Raw genomic sequence first — 14,302 nt, forward strand, 5'->3', positions numbered from 1 at the left:
CACAATAACTTGCAGAAATTTAAGCTTTGTTAGTTCGTTAATTAAGGAATTAATTTAATTCGTTAATTAAGGTTAATTAATTAAGGTTAATTAATTCGTTAATTGAAGTTAATTAAGGAATTAACTTCAAAGCTACACAAGGTAACTACCAAGTAATTTTTTTTACTTCGTCTGTGTCAACTCTATGTGGGCACCAATTTTAATTGAATTCAGTTCATTAATTAGATAACAGCTTGAGCAGAGTGCACAACAACGGGGGCATCTTTTTTTTTTTCAGTTTATTTCTAAACAAAGAAAAAGACACAATTGACATTATATCGATACTGATGTCTTTAGTCCTCACTCCTGCGATGTTGGCTTCACAGTGATGCCTCGTCGGATCTGACCCCATCCAATCAACCTGAAACGAGAGCATGCCTGTTAATCTATGCCACACCATTTGAAGCGTCAGCCGCGGAACATCCACATACCACTCTGGGAGTATTTAAAAAACACAGCGTGAACCTTACGTACCAGTCAGTGGTACAAAATGTTCTGCATGGCGATGAAACATGCCTCTATGTGCAACTTATGTGGCGATATCTCGCCTAGCTTAATCCCAAACCTTTTTCTCTCCATAACCCCACCAGCTACACACAGGCAGGTTATGCGGCAGGAAACAAGGAAATAAGAGTTGTAGCCATGTCAAGATCTTGATCACGGCCCAGCCCTGTAGTGAAGGTCTCGGTTACTCCATTTTCCAATTATGCTACGAGAAGCCAATCTCACTAAAGTGTCACAGTTCAAAGCATGCCGTATTGGCATGATTGGAATGTGCAAATATGGTTATCAGTTCAAAATTAAACGAAAAAGGAAATCACCTGACACCAATTTCAGTGTAAACAACAAACGAAAAGTGAACATGTGCCAAAAAGTTCTACAAAAAATGCAAATCTACCCATGCACATACCGTATAAACCGGATTATAGGTCGACCCGGTATATAGGTCGACCCCCTACCTTGAGGTGGGAAAAGTTGACAAAAAAATAATTCGGCACAGAAGCGCACTCACAATGTCTATATTTATTTTCGACGCCCGTCCGTCACTGCCACTCACTATGCCTGCCGAAGTCACTCGTCCGAGCTCTCAGAGTCGTTCGAGGATGACTGCTTCGCACTGTCATCTTCCATGCCATCAGGCGCGTTGCTGATGGAGCACTTCCTGAACGCTCGTGTAACCATGTTGTCGGGCAGCGACTGCCCAGAGAAGGACACCCAGCTTGACACGGTCGCAGCCGGCCCGTATAGGTCTTTTGGTTGTTGCCGGCTATTCACTCATTGTACAGTTCGCGGAGCCGGTCTGCGCATGGCCTCCGGAGCGATCGTGAGCGAAGTTCCCGGACGAAGTTCCCGGACGAAGTCCGCCACTTTGTTCTCCAACTCGGGTTGCACCGCTTGACGTCCACAGAACGATCGGTTTCGGGGTTGCACGCGCACAGCTTAGCTTTCTGGCTCCGCCAGTACCGCACACTTTTCTCTGAAATGCCTAACTGGCGTTACGCCGCCATATTCCCATTCTGCTCGGTGACTCAATCGCCGTCAGCTTAAACGCCGCGGTGAACTGGCGTCGACTGCCGCCACTCATCTCGGAACAGAGACGTACAGAAATGTACGCACGCACGCGTAATAGACGAGTAAAAGACGAAAAACTACAGAAAAGCGAAATCAAATAAAGGCCTGATAGAGCGAGAGAGCAGTCCGACACGAATGCCGATGGCGATTGGCAATGGACTACGCTTGCACATTGTCGCCAGACAACGATTTACATTCTGCCAATGACCGCTATATAAGACGAGGGGTGACTTTAGTGCGGATTTTTTTGGAAAAAAAACTCGGCCTATATTCCGGTTTATATGGTACACATTATGTGAAACCCGTCTGCTATTCGTACTATAACTTGGACGACTGCTCTTTATCGCTGTCTGCCACCCATACAGCTGCTGCCCCCAGACCCATCTAATGTGTCCGAGATGTGGCTCACGAGACTACTATATAGGCTACATTGGGCTATTCACAGCAAAATTAGGTGACGTCTAATTTTGTTTGACGTCAGAATTTCTCTGTTGGCTGCGAGGCTATTTGTAGGGCAACACACACAGTTTCTGTGCGCCGTAACCTCAGGTTCTGCTAGTTCAATGTTTGGTGCTCTTGTTCAATGCGTCCATAGTCTAAACATCCCCTGTGACCAATGTATTCGGCAACACTTCAGACACTTCGTATGTTTGAAGTGTTGCGCAGAGTGTCAGAAGTGTGTCAGACACTACGACACTACAAAGTGTGTCGGACACTACAGAGTGCGTCAGCCACTTCGCAGCCTTACAATTTTCAAATCAGCTCCACAAAAAATTACAGACTGTGAACCCGTGCTCCAAGAAGCATAATTTATGCGCTAGTTTAGGAATTTCTCGATTGCATTGTGTAAATGCTACCAAAATATCCCGAAAGCAGTCGATACAAATTACCTCGAAAATATCCCTGCTTCAAACTATTGTTAGGGGTGCTCGTTTTGGGGTAAAACTAGATTTTACCCGATTCTTAAACCCTGGACCCGATTCTTACACCCTGGACATGTTTCAGGAAAATCGGGTAAAATCCGTGTTTACCCTGAATGGACCTTTTCCAAGTAGCGATCCGCACAATCGTGCGCTGGTGATCCACCATTCTCAATCAGTACTTGCTGGAAGGAAGCCCCACAAACACAGCTTCCAAACTTGCATGACTATTTGCATGACTACCACTCGCTACCTTAGGCTGGCAAACGCTGCACCGACATTGTTGAGCGTAGCTATTGGAAGCTGTGTTGTCTAGGGAACTTTTTCCCAGTTGAGATACGTTCAGCGGTCAGGCAGATTTCGACTGAAGACCGACAAGTTGCGCAAGCAGATGATAATGTATTTGAACATGGATGAGTGAAAAATTGGTGACCAGCTTTTCGCGAATAAAATGTTTCATTTTACGAAGTTATCAATGCTTGTTGCTGTCATCATTATTGATTCATTTCTAAACAAATGGCCTATTTTGGAGTGCATTTTCTAGAAAATGCTGATGTACCCCCGATCACCAGCTTGAAATAAACACCACTTTTAAAACGCATTAGAGTTAAAAAGCTCGTGACACCCTCTTCAATAAACTGTTGATTTAACCCAGAAAAACCCAAATTTCTGAATGGCGTTACAAGAAAACCCGATTTCTCCCTGACTATCAGTTCGAAAAATAACACCCGATTTTTACCCCCTATTTAAAAAAAAATATAAAACCCAAAAATGAACAACCCTAACTATCATGCATTTCCTTGAAGTTAGTTGCTGCTCCACTACCATAGCATGGATGCTCCATTTACATGTCTGTTCCACATCAATTAATCCTGGTTTACAAATAAAATGTACTTCAGTTTCGAAGAGGCAATTGTTAATTCTTTGAGAACTATGTACTTCAGCAGCGATAAAGACATTCATCAAAGACCCATGTGCCACCCTGGTGGCCCCTCCCTGGTTGTCAGGCAAGGCTGATCAATAGCTCTTTGAACCCTTACCAAAGGGATTGATGGTGCATGGTTGTAATTAGACACCCAGCTTTTACAAAGAAATGCATCTAAACGTGAGCACCTAATATACTCTTCATATTACACTTGGGGGGGACACACGTGGGGGACTCACCTCCAGTGCTTCTCAACTCGGCGGCTGAGGGCGATCTTCTCGCCGATCTCGGTGCACACGGGGCTGGTCAGGCTGATCTTGGCCAAGTCGGCCTTGACGGCCAGCACGCGGCCACCCGTGGACAGCGACCCAATGTTCACCATCAGCACCTCGTTCTTGGACAGCTTTTGCACCTGCACGGCAAGGGTTCGCCGGTTAAAGGGGCCATGCAGACAAAACACAAGTTTGGTTCACTCGAAAGACTGCCTCTTTAGAATTATACTGACACCACTTTCAATGCACACTTCACTCAAATAAGCTATATAATTAGGAAAAAAGGGAATGGCCATGCGACCCACTAGCTCAGTTCCCGCAATCGAAACTCTGATGTCATATGCCCAGCTGTGCGATTGGCTGAGGCCGGCAAAAGCAAACGCAAATAAGGCACGGCTTATAAGCTTGCCCCACGAGCTATTTGTGCTTGAATGTAATGCACATTCATTTTACAGCAGTAATAATGGTGGGGTAAACAATGGGAAGGTACGAAAATACACGTAAACATAGAAGTACCAATGAGCACTGCTGTTGGTATAAGGCGCACTATGCTTGTTTTAGCTGCACAGCCGTCTGCTGCTTTGGAGTTATCTTAAGGGGGGACGAGGGTCTTAAAACTAACTTTTTTATTTATGGGTAGAAACTTATGAAAATTTGCACAAGGATGTGCTTTTCTCTGTAGATTTCAAATAGGCAATTATATTTGAGCTGCTGCTGTTAGTTCAAAAGTTATCATACAGTCTAAACTGCAATTAGGTAATTTCTTACGCAGCTGTAATGAACTTTCGCATTGCATTTTGTCGCTTTTAATTACATGAATGGATAGCCAGAGAGTTCCCATACCCGATGACATTCTTTGTTTTTCTCTAAAGTCACGGCATCCTAAAAAAATATGTCAAGTACAAAAGATGGCAGTATTCGATATTTTGGCTCGTCAAAATAACTGCAAGTCATTATTTATGCGTAGCCTAAACAGAAAAACTAAGTATGTCATCGGCTGCCTCAGGCTGTACTGAAAAAAATGGTACCAAGATTGACCTTATCAAGCAAAAAGAAGTTTCCAAAAAGCTGCGTACGGCTGAGGGAAGTGACCAAAAATATGCAACCGAGAAAACTGCATTTGAAGTTTGGCCATGTGTTATGAGATGAACCGTCAGTAGTGTAGCTTGAAAATTTCCCAGTAAAAAAGACGTGTTCTTCCCATTTTCAAATCTGTCTTTGGATTCCAAAAATGTCAACTAGAACTGGAGATACAAAAACGCCAAGTAACGGACCCCATCAGGAATTTAGCAAAATTTATCGACTTCGAATCAGTTGGCATTTTGCTAGTGTTGTGAAATCTGGTGGTGTCTTGCTGGCATCGTGAAAACTGCAACAGTCCTTTGTAAAGTGCCATCATGTATTACAGTGCACTGTGGTACCCAGAATATTGGGTACGGCAGAAGTGTAAGGGTGAAACGTGCTTTAGGTGCCCCCCTTTTTTTGTTCTTTGGTGAGGCTATTTCATTCGCAGTTTTTATGCTGGAAGTTTGAGAGGATACAGGGGTGGGACACTGTGCAGTGCGTTGTCCGCGAATGCATCATGTTGTTGGCACTCAAAAGAGCCTTTTGGGGAAAATAAATGTAGCCGAAAGGCAAACTTTCTTGGCCTGTGGGGATAAACCCATAGACGCCTTCTTCCTTCCAGCCGTGCATGGTGCGGCTATCTCCATCGGACGGACATCACGGTTGTGTACCACAGCCCATTCTTGGAGAGCGAGCGCTTGAACATTATAAGGGCTGCCTCTACCTGCATGCGTCCTGCACCACAGTCAATGTTTCGCTGGCACTCATGCTCTGCCAGCCAATCTTTGTAGCCCTCATCTGAAGCTTTGGGTCCGATGGCGCAACCTAAGCAAAACTTAGAAAAGACTACATGATCAATCACCAAGCCGGTGTACACTTCAATGATGCAGCCCACTCCAATGTGTGACGACCGTCCCCTTGTCATCCACGTGCCATCAAACATCACATCTATGTTGTTTGGCAGCTGACCAAGGTCCGAGTACAAGTCCTTGACGGCACGCACACTATCAGCGTCAGAGGCTGCTGCAGTGTCCTCGCAAACCTGAACCACTTTCCTCAAGTGCGCTTGGAATGTCTTGTGGTGCAGGCCTCTGTGGGACAAGTTCATACCAGCACAAAAATCTGACAGAGCAGTCACCCCCTTCCCGATGCTTTGAATACTTTTCAAAGCCCTCATATTCACTTCAAAAGGAGTGATATTGCCAGATCCTTCGGTCCTTGGTGAGGAAAAACGTTCCACACGGTGTTCACAAACCGATCACGTCACCTCGAGCTTCACGGCGAGGCCGTACTGCCGGTCAGCCTTCCTCAAATCCGGCGCCACCAGCCCACACTTGCTGCACCTGACGTGTGCAAAAAGGTCCTTCAGCATTGCAAAATCCACTAAGACAAAATCTGTGCCGGATTCTTCCTCTGAGTGTGCCAAATCCACTTCAAGGAGGTCGAATTTCTACTGCGTTGCTGACCTGGTCTCCATTCCGCGCTTGACCTCGTCCGCGTGTTCCGTACGTGCGGCAATCTCCTCCGCCGTGTAATACCTCATGTCAAGCCGGCAAGACGTGCTTGGACCAGGTATGGATTCCGGAGGTGGTTGGTCAGGCGATGGGGCAGGCGAGGCAATACGAGGCGGCGAACGATTCTCATCCTCCAGAGTCGAGCAGCCCGAAGTCGCACCACGCGACTTTGGGATAGGCGGACGACGCTTTCGCTTCCCGTACGCATGACGAGTCGTCTTCTTCAAACGTACGTCTCCTGGCGAAAGTACGAAAGTACGCGATGGAAGAATTAAAAGAAACTGTAAAAAAAAACTGCTCTAAGCAGTGCTGCGCCAGAAGAGCGGACTCCGTCAGACGCGCATAGCAGACGCCATGATGGCGACCGCCATGACAGCAGTCGCGCCGACCAATGGGAGGAGTCGTATGGCGAACTCAAACCGCGCACGCCCGCTCTAGCCAATCGGCGGCCGAGAAGGTGCCTTCGGAAAACTGGCAAGGGGGCACTCAAGCGACGCCATTTTGAGATATCGCAAAATGCGCACAAAGAAACAAGCTTCAAAACAAGACCAAGACGGCGGCGATCGGTCGGCTGCTTCGCCCGCGGGGCGCGCGGGAATTTGAAGCAACTTTTGCCCAATTCGGGGCATTTCATGGCCCCCGAGGCGTTTCAAAACATGATTTTAGAGTATTTCCCGATGGAATTTCGCTTTGATATTTTGAAGGCAGGTGCTTGAAGGTACAATAATTCCAAACATTGGATTTTCTCAAAATCGATATTTTGGCCATTTTTGACCATTCTAAGACCCGCGTCCCCCTTAAACAACACTGGCCAATTGGCGTAAGCGATTGTTGAGCATACCCCGTGTTCCCCGAAACGATTACTTTCTACCGTAACAAAAACAAGCCAAGTGCAAAGACGGCCAAAAATGAAGCAACGGCGGACAAAGGTTTACAGGTGGGTATGGTAGTGCCATACGTTGCGTCGGCGCGTTAAACCCTACAATCAATCAATCAATGGTAGTGCCATCTGGGAGGACTGTGGTAAGGTGCTGGTAAGCAAGACTGCAGAGCCGAATGATTCAGTAAACGTTTGCAGTAATACGCGCACTTATGACTTCATTGCTGACGTCCTGAAAGCACACGATTTGGCGGGAGAATCAATATTTTAAACTAAATTGATTAATTTCTCACTGATTACGGCATCATTTGCTGCGGGACAAGCATTGGGGGAGCTATAAAACACGAAATCTTTCGAATAACATGAACTTGTATTTTGTCTGCATGGCCCCTTTGAGGTGCGTTCCCACTTGCAACTCGGACACATCGTACGACGGCCGGCGATGCATATCTTCCTTGCGAACAGCAATATTTTGTGCTGGCTTTACTCATGTCGGTCCTGTACTGGCTTTTCCAGCAAGGCACTGCGAGCCGCGATGTGCTTCGCATCCTGTCCACCCCTCAGAAAACTTGTCGATTGCGTCGCTTTCCACGAAGCGAGAGGAGGAGGGGAGCGGTTTTCTTTCTGAACCCCCATCCCGGCGCCAGCACTTTGGCATCGTCCCCGCACCTGATCACGAAAGCCTGCGCCGCCACTTCTGCAGTGTCGATCACCCCATTCCTGCCGCACGCAAGCTCGCTGTCTAATGCAGCAACAACTCAGCGTGCCTCACACTCAAGGCTGAAACGCAGCGAATTCATAGGCACCACATTGTTTTGATTAACTCCCGTCTTTAGAGTCGCACAACTTCACACAACAGATCAAACGACTAAATGTGAACCCAGCCACCCCCCTAACCAAAACTACGGAAGAAATCAGCGAAGAGCACTCTGCCGAGCAACTGCTTCACCCGGCGACCATGTTTTCCAATCTTCCCCACACCAAGATGGCGGTGCCCAGTAACATCGTTCCAGAGATAAGGCGCTAGGAAAATTGCTGTTTTTTCATCAACTCGCACAAGTAATTTGTCGCCTCAGTACACATAAGTATTTTTTCTACAGGACTTTGCCGTGGTTCTCGATGGGAAACTTTAAAAACTCACAGAATATAACACATGCAACTTGACATTGTGACTTTCAAAAAAACTATCTCGGGGACAATTTCATGCGGTTTTTTTTATTATTGATCAAATCAATTCAACCTTTACAAACAGCACCACCTTGGGGGTGCTGGAAAATTATGCCGTCAGTAAGAAGTTTTCCCCACTGAAACTGATGGGAGCAATAAAATCCTTGAATCTCAGACCGTTTTGCAGCAGTTTGGAGCAATTTTTGCAATTTTCAAGCTTTTGGAGCAGCCTGGCACAGGAAAACAAATTTGTATCAAAACTTGATTCTTGATTGTAGGGTTTAACGCGCCAACGCAGCGCAGGCGATGAGGCGCGCCGTAGTGGAGGGCTCCAGATTAATTTTGACCACCTGGGGATCTTTAATGTGCGCCGAAATCTCGTACACACGGGCGTTTTTGCTTTTCGCCTCCATCAGAAAAGCGGCCGCCGCGGTCGGGAATCGAACCCGCGACCTCGTGCTCAGCAGCGCAACGCCTTAGCCACTGAGCCACCGCGGCGGGTAAATTTGTATCAAAACTACACAATATGAGCAGCTGTCTCACATCTGCACAACTCTTAACTTACACCACATAGATGAGAACTGACTGCATATTTATGCTTAGCATGAATACACTTAATGTGTAAATCTCAGGCACATAGCTTAAAAATAACAAAAATGTCCTCAAGGCCAGTGTCCCCCCCCATAACAACATTTCTTGCGTCACCTTAGGAGCAAAAAAAAAAAAATCAAATTTTTTGACACTCGGGGGGGGGGGTGCAATTTTTAGGCGGTTTTGAACGTACATAACAATGAAACAGCCTTTCAACAAAGTTTTTTCTACCATTATATCACAAGGTACAAACTGCACTACCTTTTTACAAACACTTTTTAAATTCTTAGGCTCTATGCATAGATAGCGTGGAGTGCCGTTGAAAATAACGAATTGAAAACCTAAGCACTCGTAAGTAATTTTTACTATCATGAGAATACCGAAATAATTATTTTTGTAATCCTTGACTCAGCTTTGTGCACAAGTGTAGAGCACGGCAAAAGCGGTGCAAAACGAAGTGACAGTTGTTGCACCCCACCAGCCCTCCCATTTCAATCCCCAAAGTGCACATTCACTACAATCGTAATTTGAGTAACGTTGGTATGTTTAGCCACCTCCCTTTTGGCATTAAATTTCACTTCAGATAGATGAATAATTATTACTAGTATGCAATAATAGCCCGAGCTTGAACATTTTGCGGTGATGTAGCCTGCGCCGCTCCTTCTGCAGTGTCGACCCTCCTTTCCTGCCACTCGCAAGCTCGCCATCAAAGGCAGCAATAACTCGGCGTTGCATAACACCGCAATGAGTCTGAAATTTCCCTTCAAGCACGCAGCGCGCCTCACACTCAAGGCCAAAACACGGCGAATTCACTCCGTCTTTCGAGTCGCGCAACTTCCCGTAACAGATCAAACGACTAAATGTAAACCTAGCCACCCCCATAACCAAAAACACGGTAGAAATGTGCAAAGAGCGCCCTGCTTGAACTACAGTGAACCAGCCTGAACCACGAGCAACTGCTTCGCCCAGCGGTCATGTTTTCCAATCTTCACCACACCATGATGGCGGCGCCCAGTAATGTCGTTCCGGAGATACGGCGCTCCAAAAATAGCCGTTTTTTTTTTTTTTCATAAACTTCAACAAGTAGTCTGTCGCTTCAGTAAACATTAGTATTTTTTCTACAGGACTTCGCAATGGTTTTTGATGGGAAAACTTAAATGGACAGACAGCCGATTTTTGTCGAGTATATATTCCCTATCCCAAATGAAAGGGCATCACTTAAGGGGGGACGTGGCTTTCAAAATCAACTTTTTTATTTCTTTGTGGATTTTGATGAAAATTGGCACAGCAACTGGAAATGCTTCTGTGATAACACTATAAAAATTTCAAAGGAATATTTTGAAAACTTTTTTATGTATGAAATTTTCTTTCTGTTCCGCTTGTACCGAGCTTGAGCGGCTTATAAAACATGATAGAAAACTTGTTCGAAGTGCTTTGCATTCCCAAATGAATGGACGAGGTCGTGACAGTTTTAGAATTTTTTTTTTTACAACACAATGTTTTTTAGTTTTCATTTTTTTAGAGGTTAATGTGCAACAGGCATGTCAACTGTGAATGATTATTTGAATAAAAAATCACAAAAAACAAATCTGGGAAACCAAAAGTGTCACGACCTGAACAGTTCATCAAGGAATGTAATGCAAGAAACGGAATCAAAATAGACCCAGTGGTCATGAAGAAATTCCTGGTACAAGCGACACAGGTGGCAAAAAAAACTGTTTTGAGAAAACGGCTTCCGAAGTTGCAACATAGGTTTCACATATCAGAAGTCGTCACGGTTGTAGCCTTTCATGTCCTTTTGAACATGGGGCTTCTGGAAGGCCTTGCCTTGAAATTGGAGTGCCTTTTACAGCCTTTCTCTTTCCAGAAAACATCATTTTCAGCTCCTCCGTGAAGAGTACATACCCCCCTTTGCAAACCAAACGGAGGGGAGATGGGTTTCAATGGGCTTTCAATGCAAAGTAGGTTAGTTGGTTGGCTGTATCGCACTGGACAACCTCCTTTTGCAGTGTTGTCACCATGGCAACAAGTTAAGCATTTTTTTTTACTTAAATTTGAACATTTTTGGCTTCTTTTATGTTTTATCTTGCCTGGCACAGCAACTTAGTACTCATGTGCAGGTGTTCATTGCCAAAAGTTTGCATACCACAAGGATGAAAATGAGCTACTTTGAAGCTTGGTAGAGTATTCTGCATAACTCCCAACTTCAATGCAAGAGCATATTTTTTTACTACTTTTGACATTCAAGGCATCCAATATTTCTCGCAGCACAGCCAGTATGCCCTGAGCAATGGTATCAATAATTTCCCTAAAAAAATCACTGTTAAATGCTGCCACAGTAACGTACATTTTTAACGCAGAGAGCATATTTTTCTTCCTATATTACTAACTCAAACCTGTTTGCATGAAAATTACAAGTGCACGGGAAACGTTGCGCAAGAAAGGCGATATGGCTCGCGCGCATCGCAGCGCACGCTTACCGCGACATATCGAACTTTGATTATACCTGATATGGCTGGTCAGGTCGCTTTTAAGATTAAATCTAACGTCGCAGGCATAATTACAACTACTGGCGTTCAATCGTAACCGGTTGCCCAGTCATGTGATGCTCCAATGCGCGTCGGCTATGCCGTGCGCGCCGCAGCGTTTGACGCGTCGACCGTTTCTTTCTCAAGGCTAGCGAGCCCACAGTCAAAACACAGCAATAACTAAGCGTGTAAACATCGCAAATCCGACTAAAAGTTCACTTCAGGAACCGCTATCGCAAGCGCGCACACCGCGTCACCCTCCGGGGTCTGGCGACGGTAGAGTCACGCGCACCACGAAGCGTTCGATGACCTCCGCCTTTCGAGCCACACAACTTCCCGTAATCCGGCTCGTTATCTCTGGCATTCCCATCGCGATAATGTCCGTGTTGAATACCACAGATAGAACAGAAACTCGGCCGAGCGCAGCGGCGAAAATGAACTCAATCCGCTCGCTACGCAGCTCAGGCGGCCGCCATCTTGCGTTGCGCCCGCAACATCCAATCAAGGAGGGTCGTTGTTCTGCGCCCCGACCGGGGACCAATAGCGCTTCAGCATCTATTTCTAGCTTCGTTTGTGCGTCGTTTCTTTTCTGCCGTTTGTGCGTTTGTGAATGAACGAAGATAAAAGAGACGAGCAGAACCGGAAAGACGATCGCTCGGCCGATCTAACCATATCAAAATGGCCGCGCCCGGTGGCACCGTTGCGGAGATAGAGCGCTCCGAAAATTGCCGTTTTTTCGCCCCTTTGCGCTGATAGTTTGTCACCGCGCCTGACAAAAGTATTTTTTTATGCCACTTTGCGACGCTTTTCAGCGTAAAAACTTTGCAGACGCACAGAATAGGAAACATAGAAGCCGAATATGTGGGTTTCAAAAAAACGATGTTTTGGTCATTTTTCCGAAGTTGAAAGCCGCGTCCCCCCTTAAAGCCCCTAGACAAGGAACGGTTTTGCTGATAACGCCCTAGAATTTTTTAAATCGAAATTTTTAGATCTGCGATGCGTATGTGTCCCTCCCAAAAATGATGCTGGCAACCATGACATGGAGTAGCTAGGCAACATACTTTTTTCTGTATGCGAAATGAAAAACGGTATTTAAAAACTTGTCTCCAGCTAAAAAAGTTTGAATTGATTGCAGGCTTGCCCGTTCCTTTATGGGTGTTTTTAATGCAACGGTCTATTTTGCACAAATGCGCCATCTGTTGGGACAGACGATAGGTAGAATCTGGCTTCAGGTTGTGGAGGCGGGAAGTTCAATTCTCCCCGGGCGCGACATTTTTTTTTAAAGCTGCCGTTGGCGTATTTGGAAACTGAAATCAATTATTTTGGCAGAACAAACGCCCCTGACTCAGGCAGAATCGTCAAAGCTCCTTCACGGGGTCTGTTTACAGAACGCTGCCGTTGATTCTGGGCATGGAGGCTCAGTTAGCCACACTGAGAGCAACCTTGCGGCGGCGGGCGGCGTGTGTTTAAAATTTTCAAAATATTAATGTTTAGAAATACATATACAATTTAACCTTGTACAAATACTTGTGTTAAAAGGTTTTCAATGCGTAAATACACGTTTCAGCAGTTACAGTAGCTGCTGGGTTTGCAGGTCACGTGACAGGGACACATATTGTAGTGTCAAGTTTCGACACTACGAACCGCCACCCTTCCGATTTCAGGAAGTTTGCTGCCAAATTAAAATTATTTCCGCCAATTTGTTTAGAAATTGCTTGTGGTTACCGGGCTAAATAAAACGCCGGCTTTCATTTGGGATAGAGAACATATACGCGACAAAAATCGGTTGTCTGTCCCTTTAATAAATGCACAGAATATAACATGTGCAACCCAACATTGTGACTTTCAAAAAAGCTATTTCAGGGACAATTTTATGTGGGTTTTTTATTGAATGATCTAAACCTTTGCAAATAGCATCAACTTGGGGGTCCTCGAAAATTATGCCATCAGTAAGCATTTTTCCCCCACTGAAACTGACGGGAGTGCTAAAATCTTTGGTTCTCAGACTGTTTTGGAGCAGTTTGGCACAATCATTGCAATTTTTAAGCTTCTGGAGCAGCCTGGTGCAGGAAAACAAATTTGTATCAAAACTGCGCAATATGTGCAGCTGTCTCACCCCTGTGGAGCGGCAGGTTATACGTGCGAAAATACGGTACTGCGGCATGATATCAAGTTACTGCGATCGTCTACGGCATCAGCAACCATGCCAACATAAAAACATGTCCCCGCCGCATTTTTTTATGCAAGGTGACAAGAGAGTGAATTCTCAAGAAGTGTGTGTGTGTGTGTGTGTATGGGGAAGGGGTCATTACGCGACTAAATACGGTATATCCGTACTCTCAGCACACTGCAATCCACAGCTGAGGGCCAGCATGTTTCTGCACTTTACTCGAGCGTCCTGAAAACAGTGCAGCAGCCCTTCGTGCTTTCTGCACACAGCTCGTTTTACACAGCGCGTACCTTGGCCCCCTTCTTGTCCCCCTCGGTGCGCACTCCGAGCAGGCGTCGGAGCAGGAAGTACGAGATCTCCAGCTCAATGTAGATGTCGGGCAGGGCACCCACGGCCCCCAGCACCTGGCCCACCATGCGGTCAGCTCGGGACAGCGTCGGGTCGATCTTGGTGCCCACACCTGCGTTATACACAAGTCCGCGCACCTGGTACAACCCCGGTCCTCCAAATCACGCACTGTTCGGCTGGTGCGACTCTCTTCCAACCAAACACAGAAATGCAAGCTGCAGGCGAAAATGAAAAACTCTTATCGGGTTACGCTTGTTTCAAGGCGCCGCTCCAAAGCATGCATCCAGTGCTCTGCAAAAAGACTGGCAGGC

The 14,302-nt window shown here is 45.9% G+C and overlaps 1 protein-coding gene across 1 annotated transcript in view; it reads right to left on the reverse strand.

The window, feature by feature from the left end:
• Positions 1–261: 261 nt before the first annotated feature.
• Eif2gamma (eukaryotic translation initiation factor 2 subunit gamma) overlaps positions 262–14,302 on the reverse strand; it is a 42,932-nt gene continuing 28,891 nt past the window's right edge. The window contains exons 11-13 of the mRNA XM_077684388.1: positions 13,934–14,103; positions 3,696–3,868; positions 262–400 (exon numbers count right to left, since the gene is read on the reverse strand). Coding sequence (XP_077540514.1) covers positions 340–400; positions 3,696–3,868; positions 13,934–14,103 — 404 coding nt within the window. The 3' untranslated portion in view covers positions 262–339. The remainder of the gene's footprint in view (positions 401–3,695; positions 3,869–13,933; positions 14,104–14,302) is intronic.

This window comes from Haemaphysalis longicornis, unplaced genomic scaffold (assembly GCF_048455015.1).
Source record: "Haemaphysalis longicornis isolate Haplotype H1 unplaced genomic scaffold, Haemaphysalis longicornis Haplotype H1 scaffold_9, whole genome shotgun sequence".
NCBI lineage: Eukaryota > Metazoa > Arthropoda > Arachnida > Ixodida > Ixodidae > Haemaphysalis > Haemaphysalis longicornis.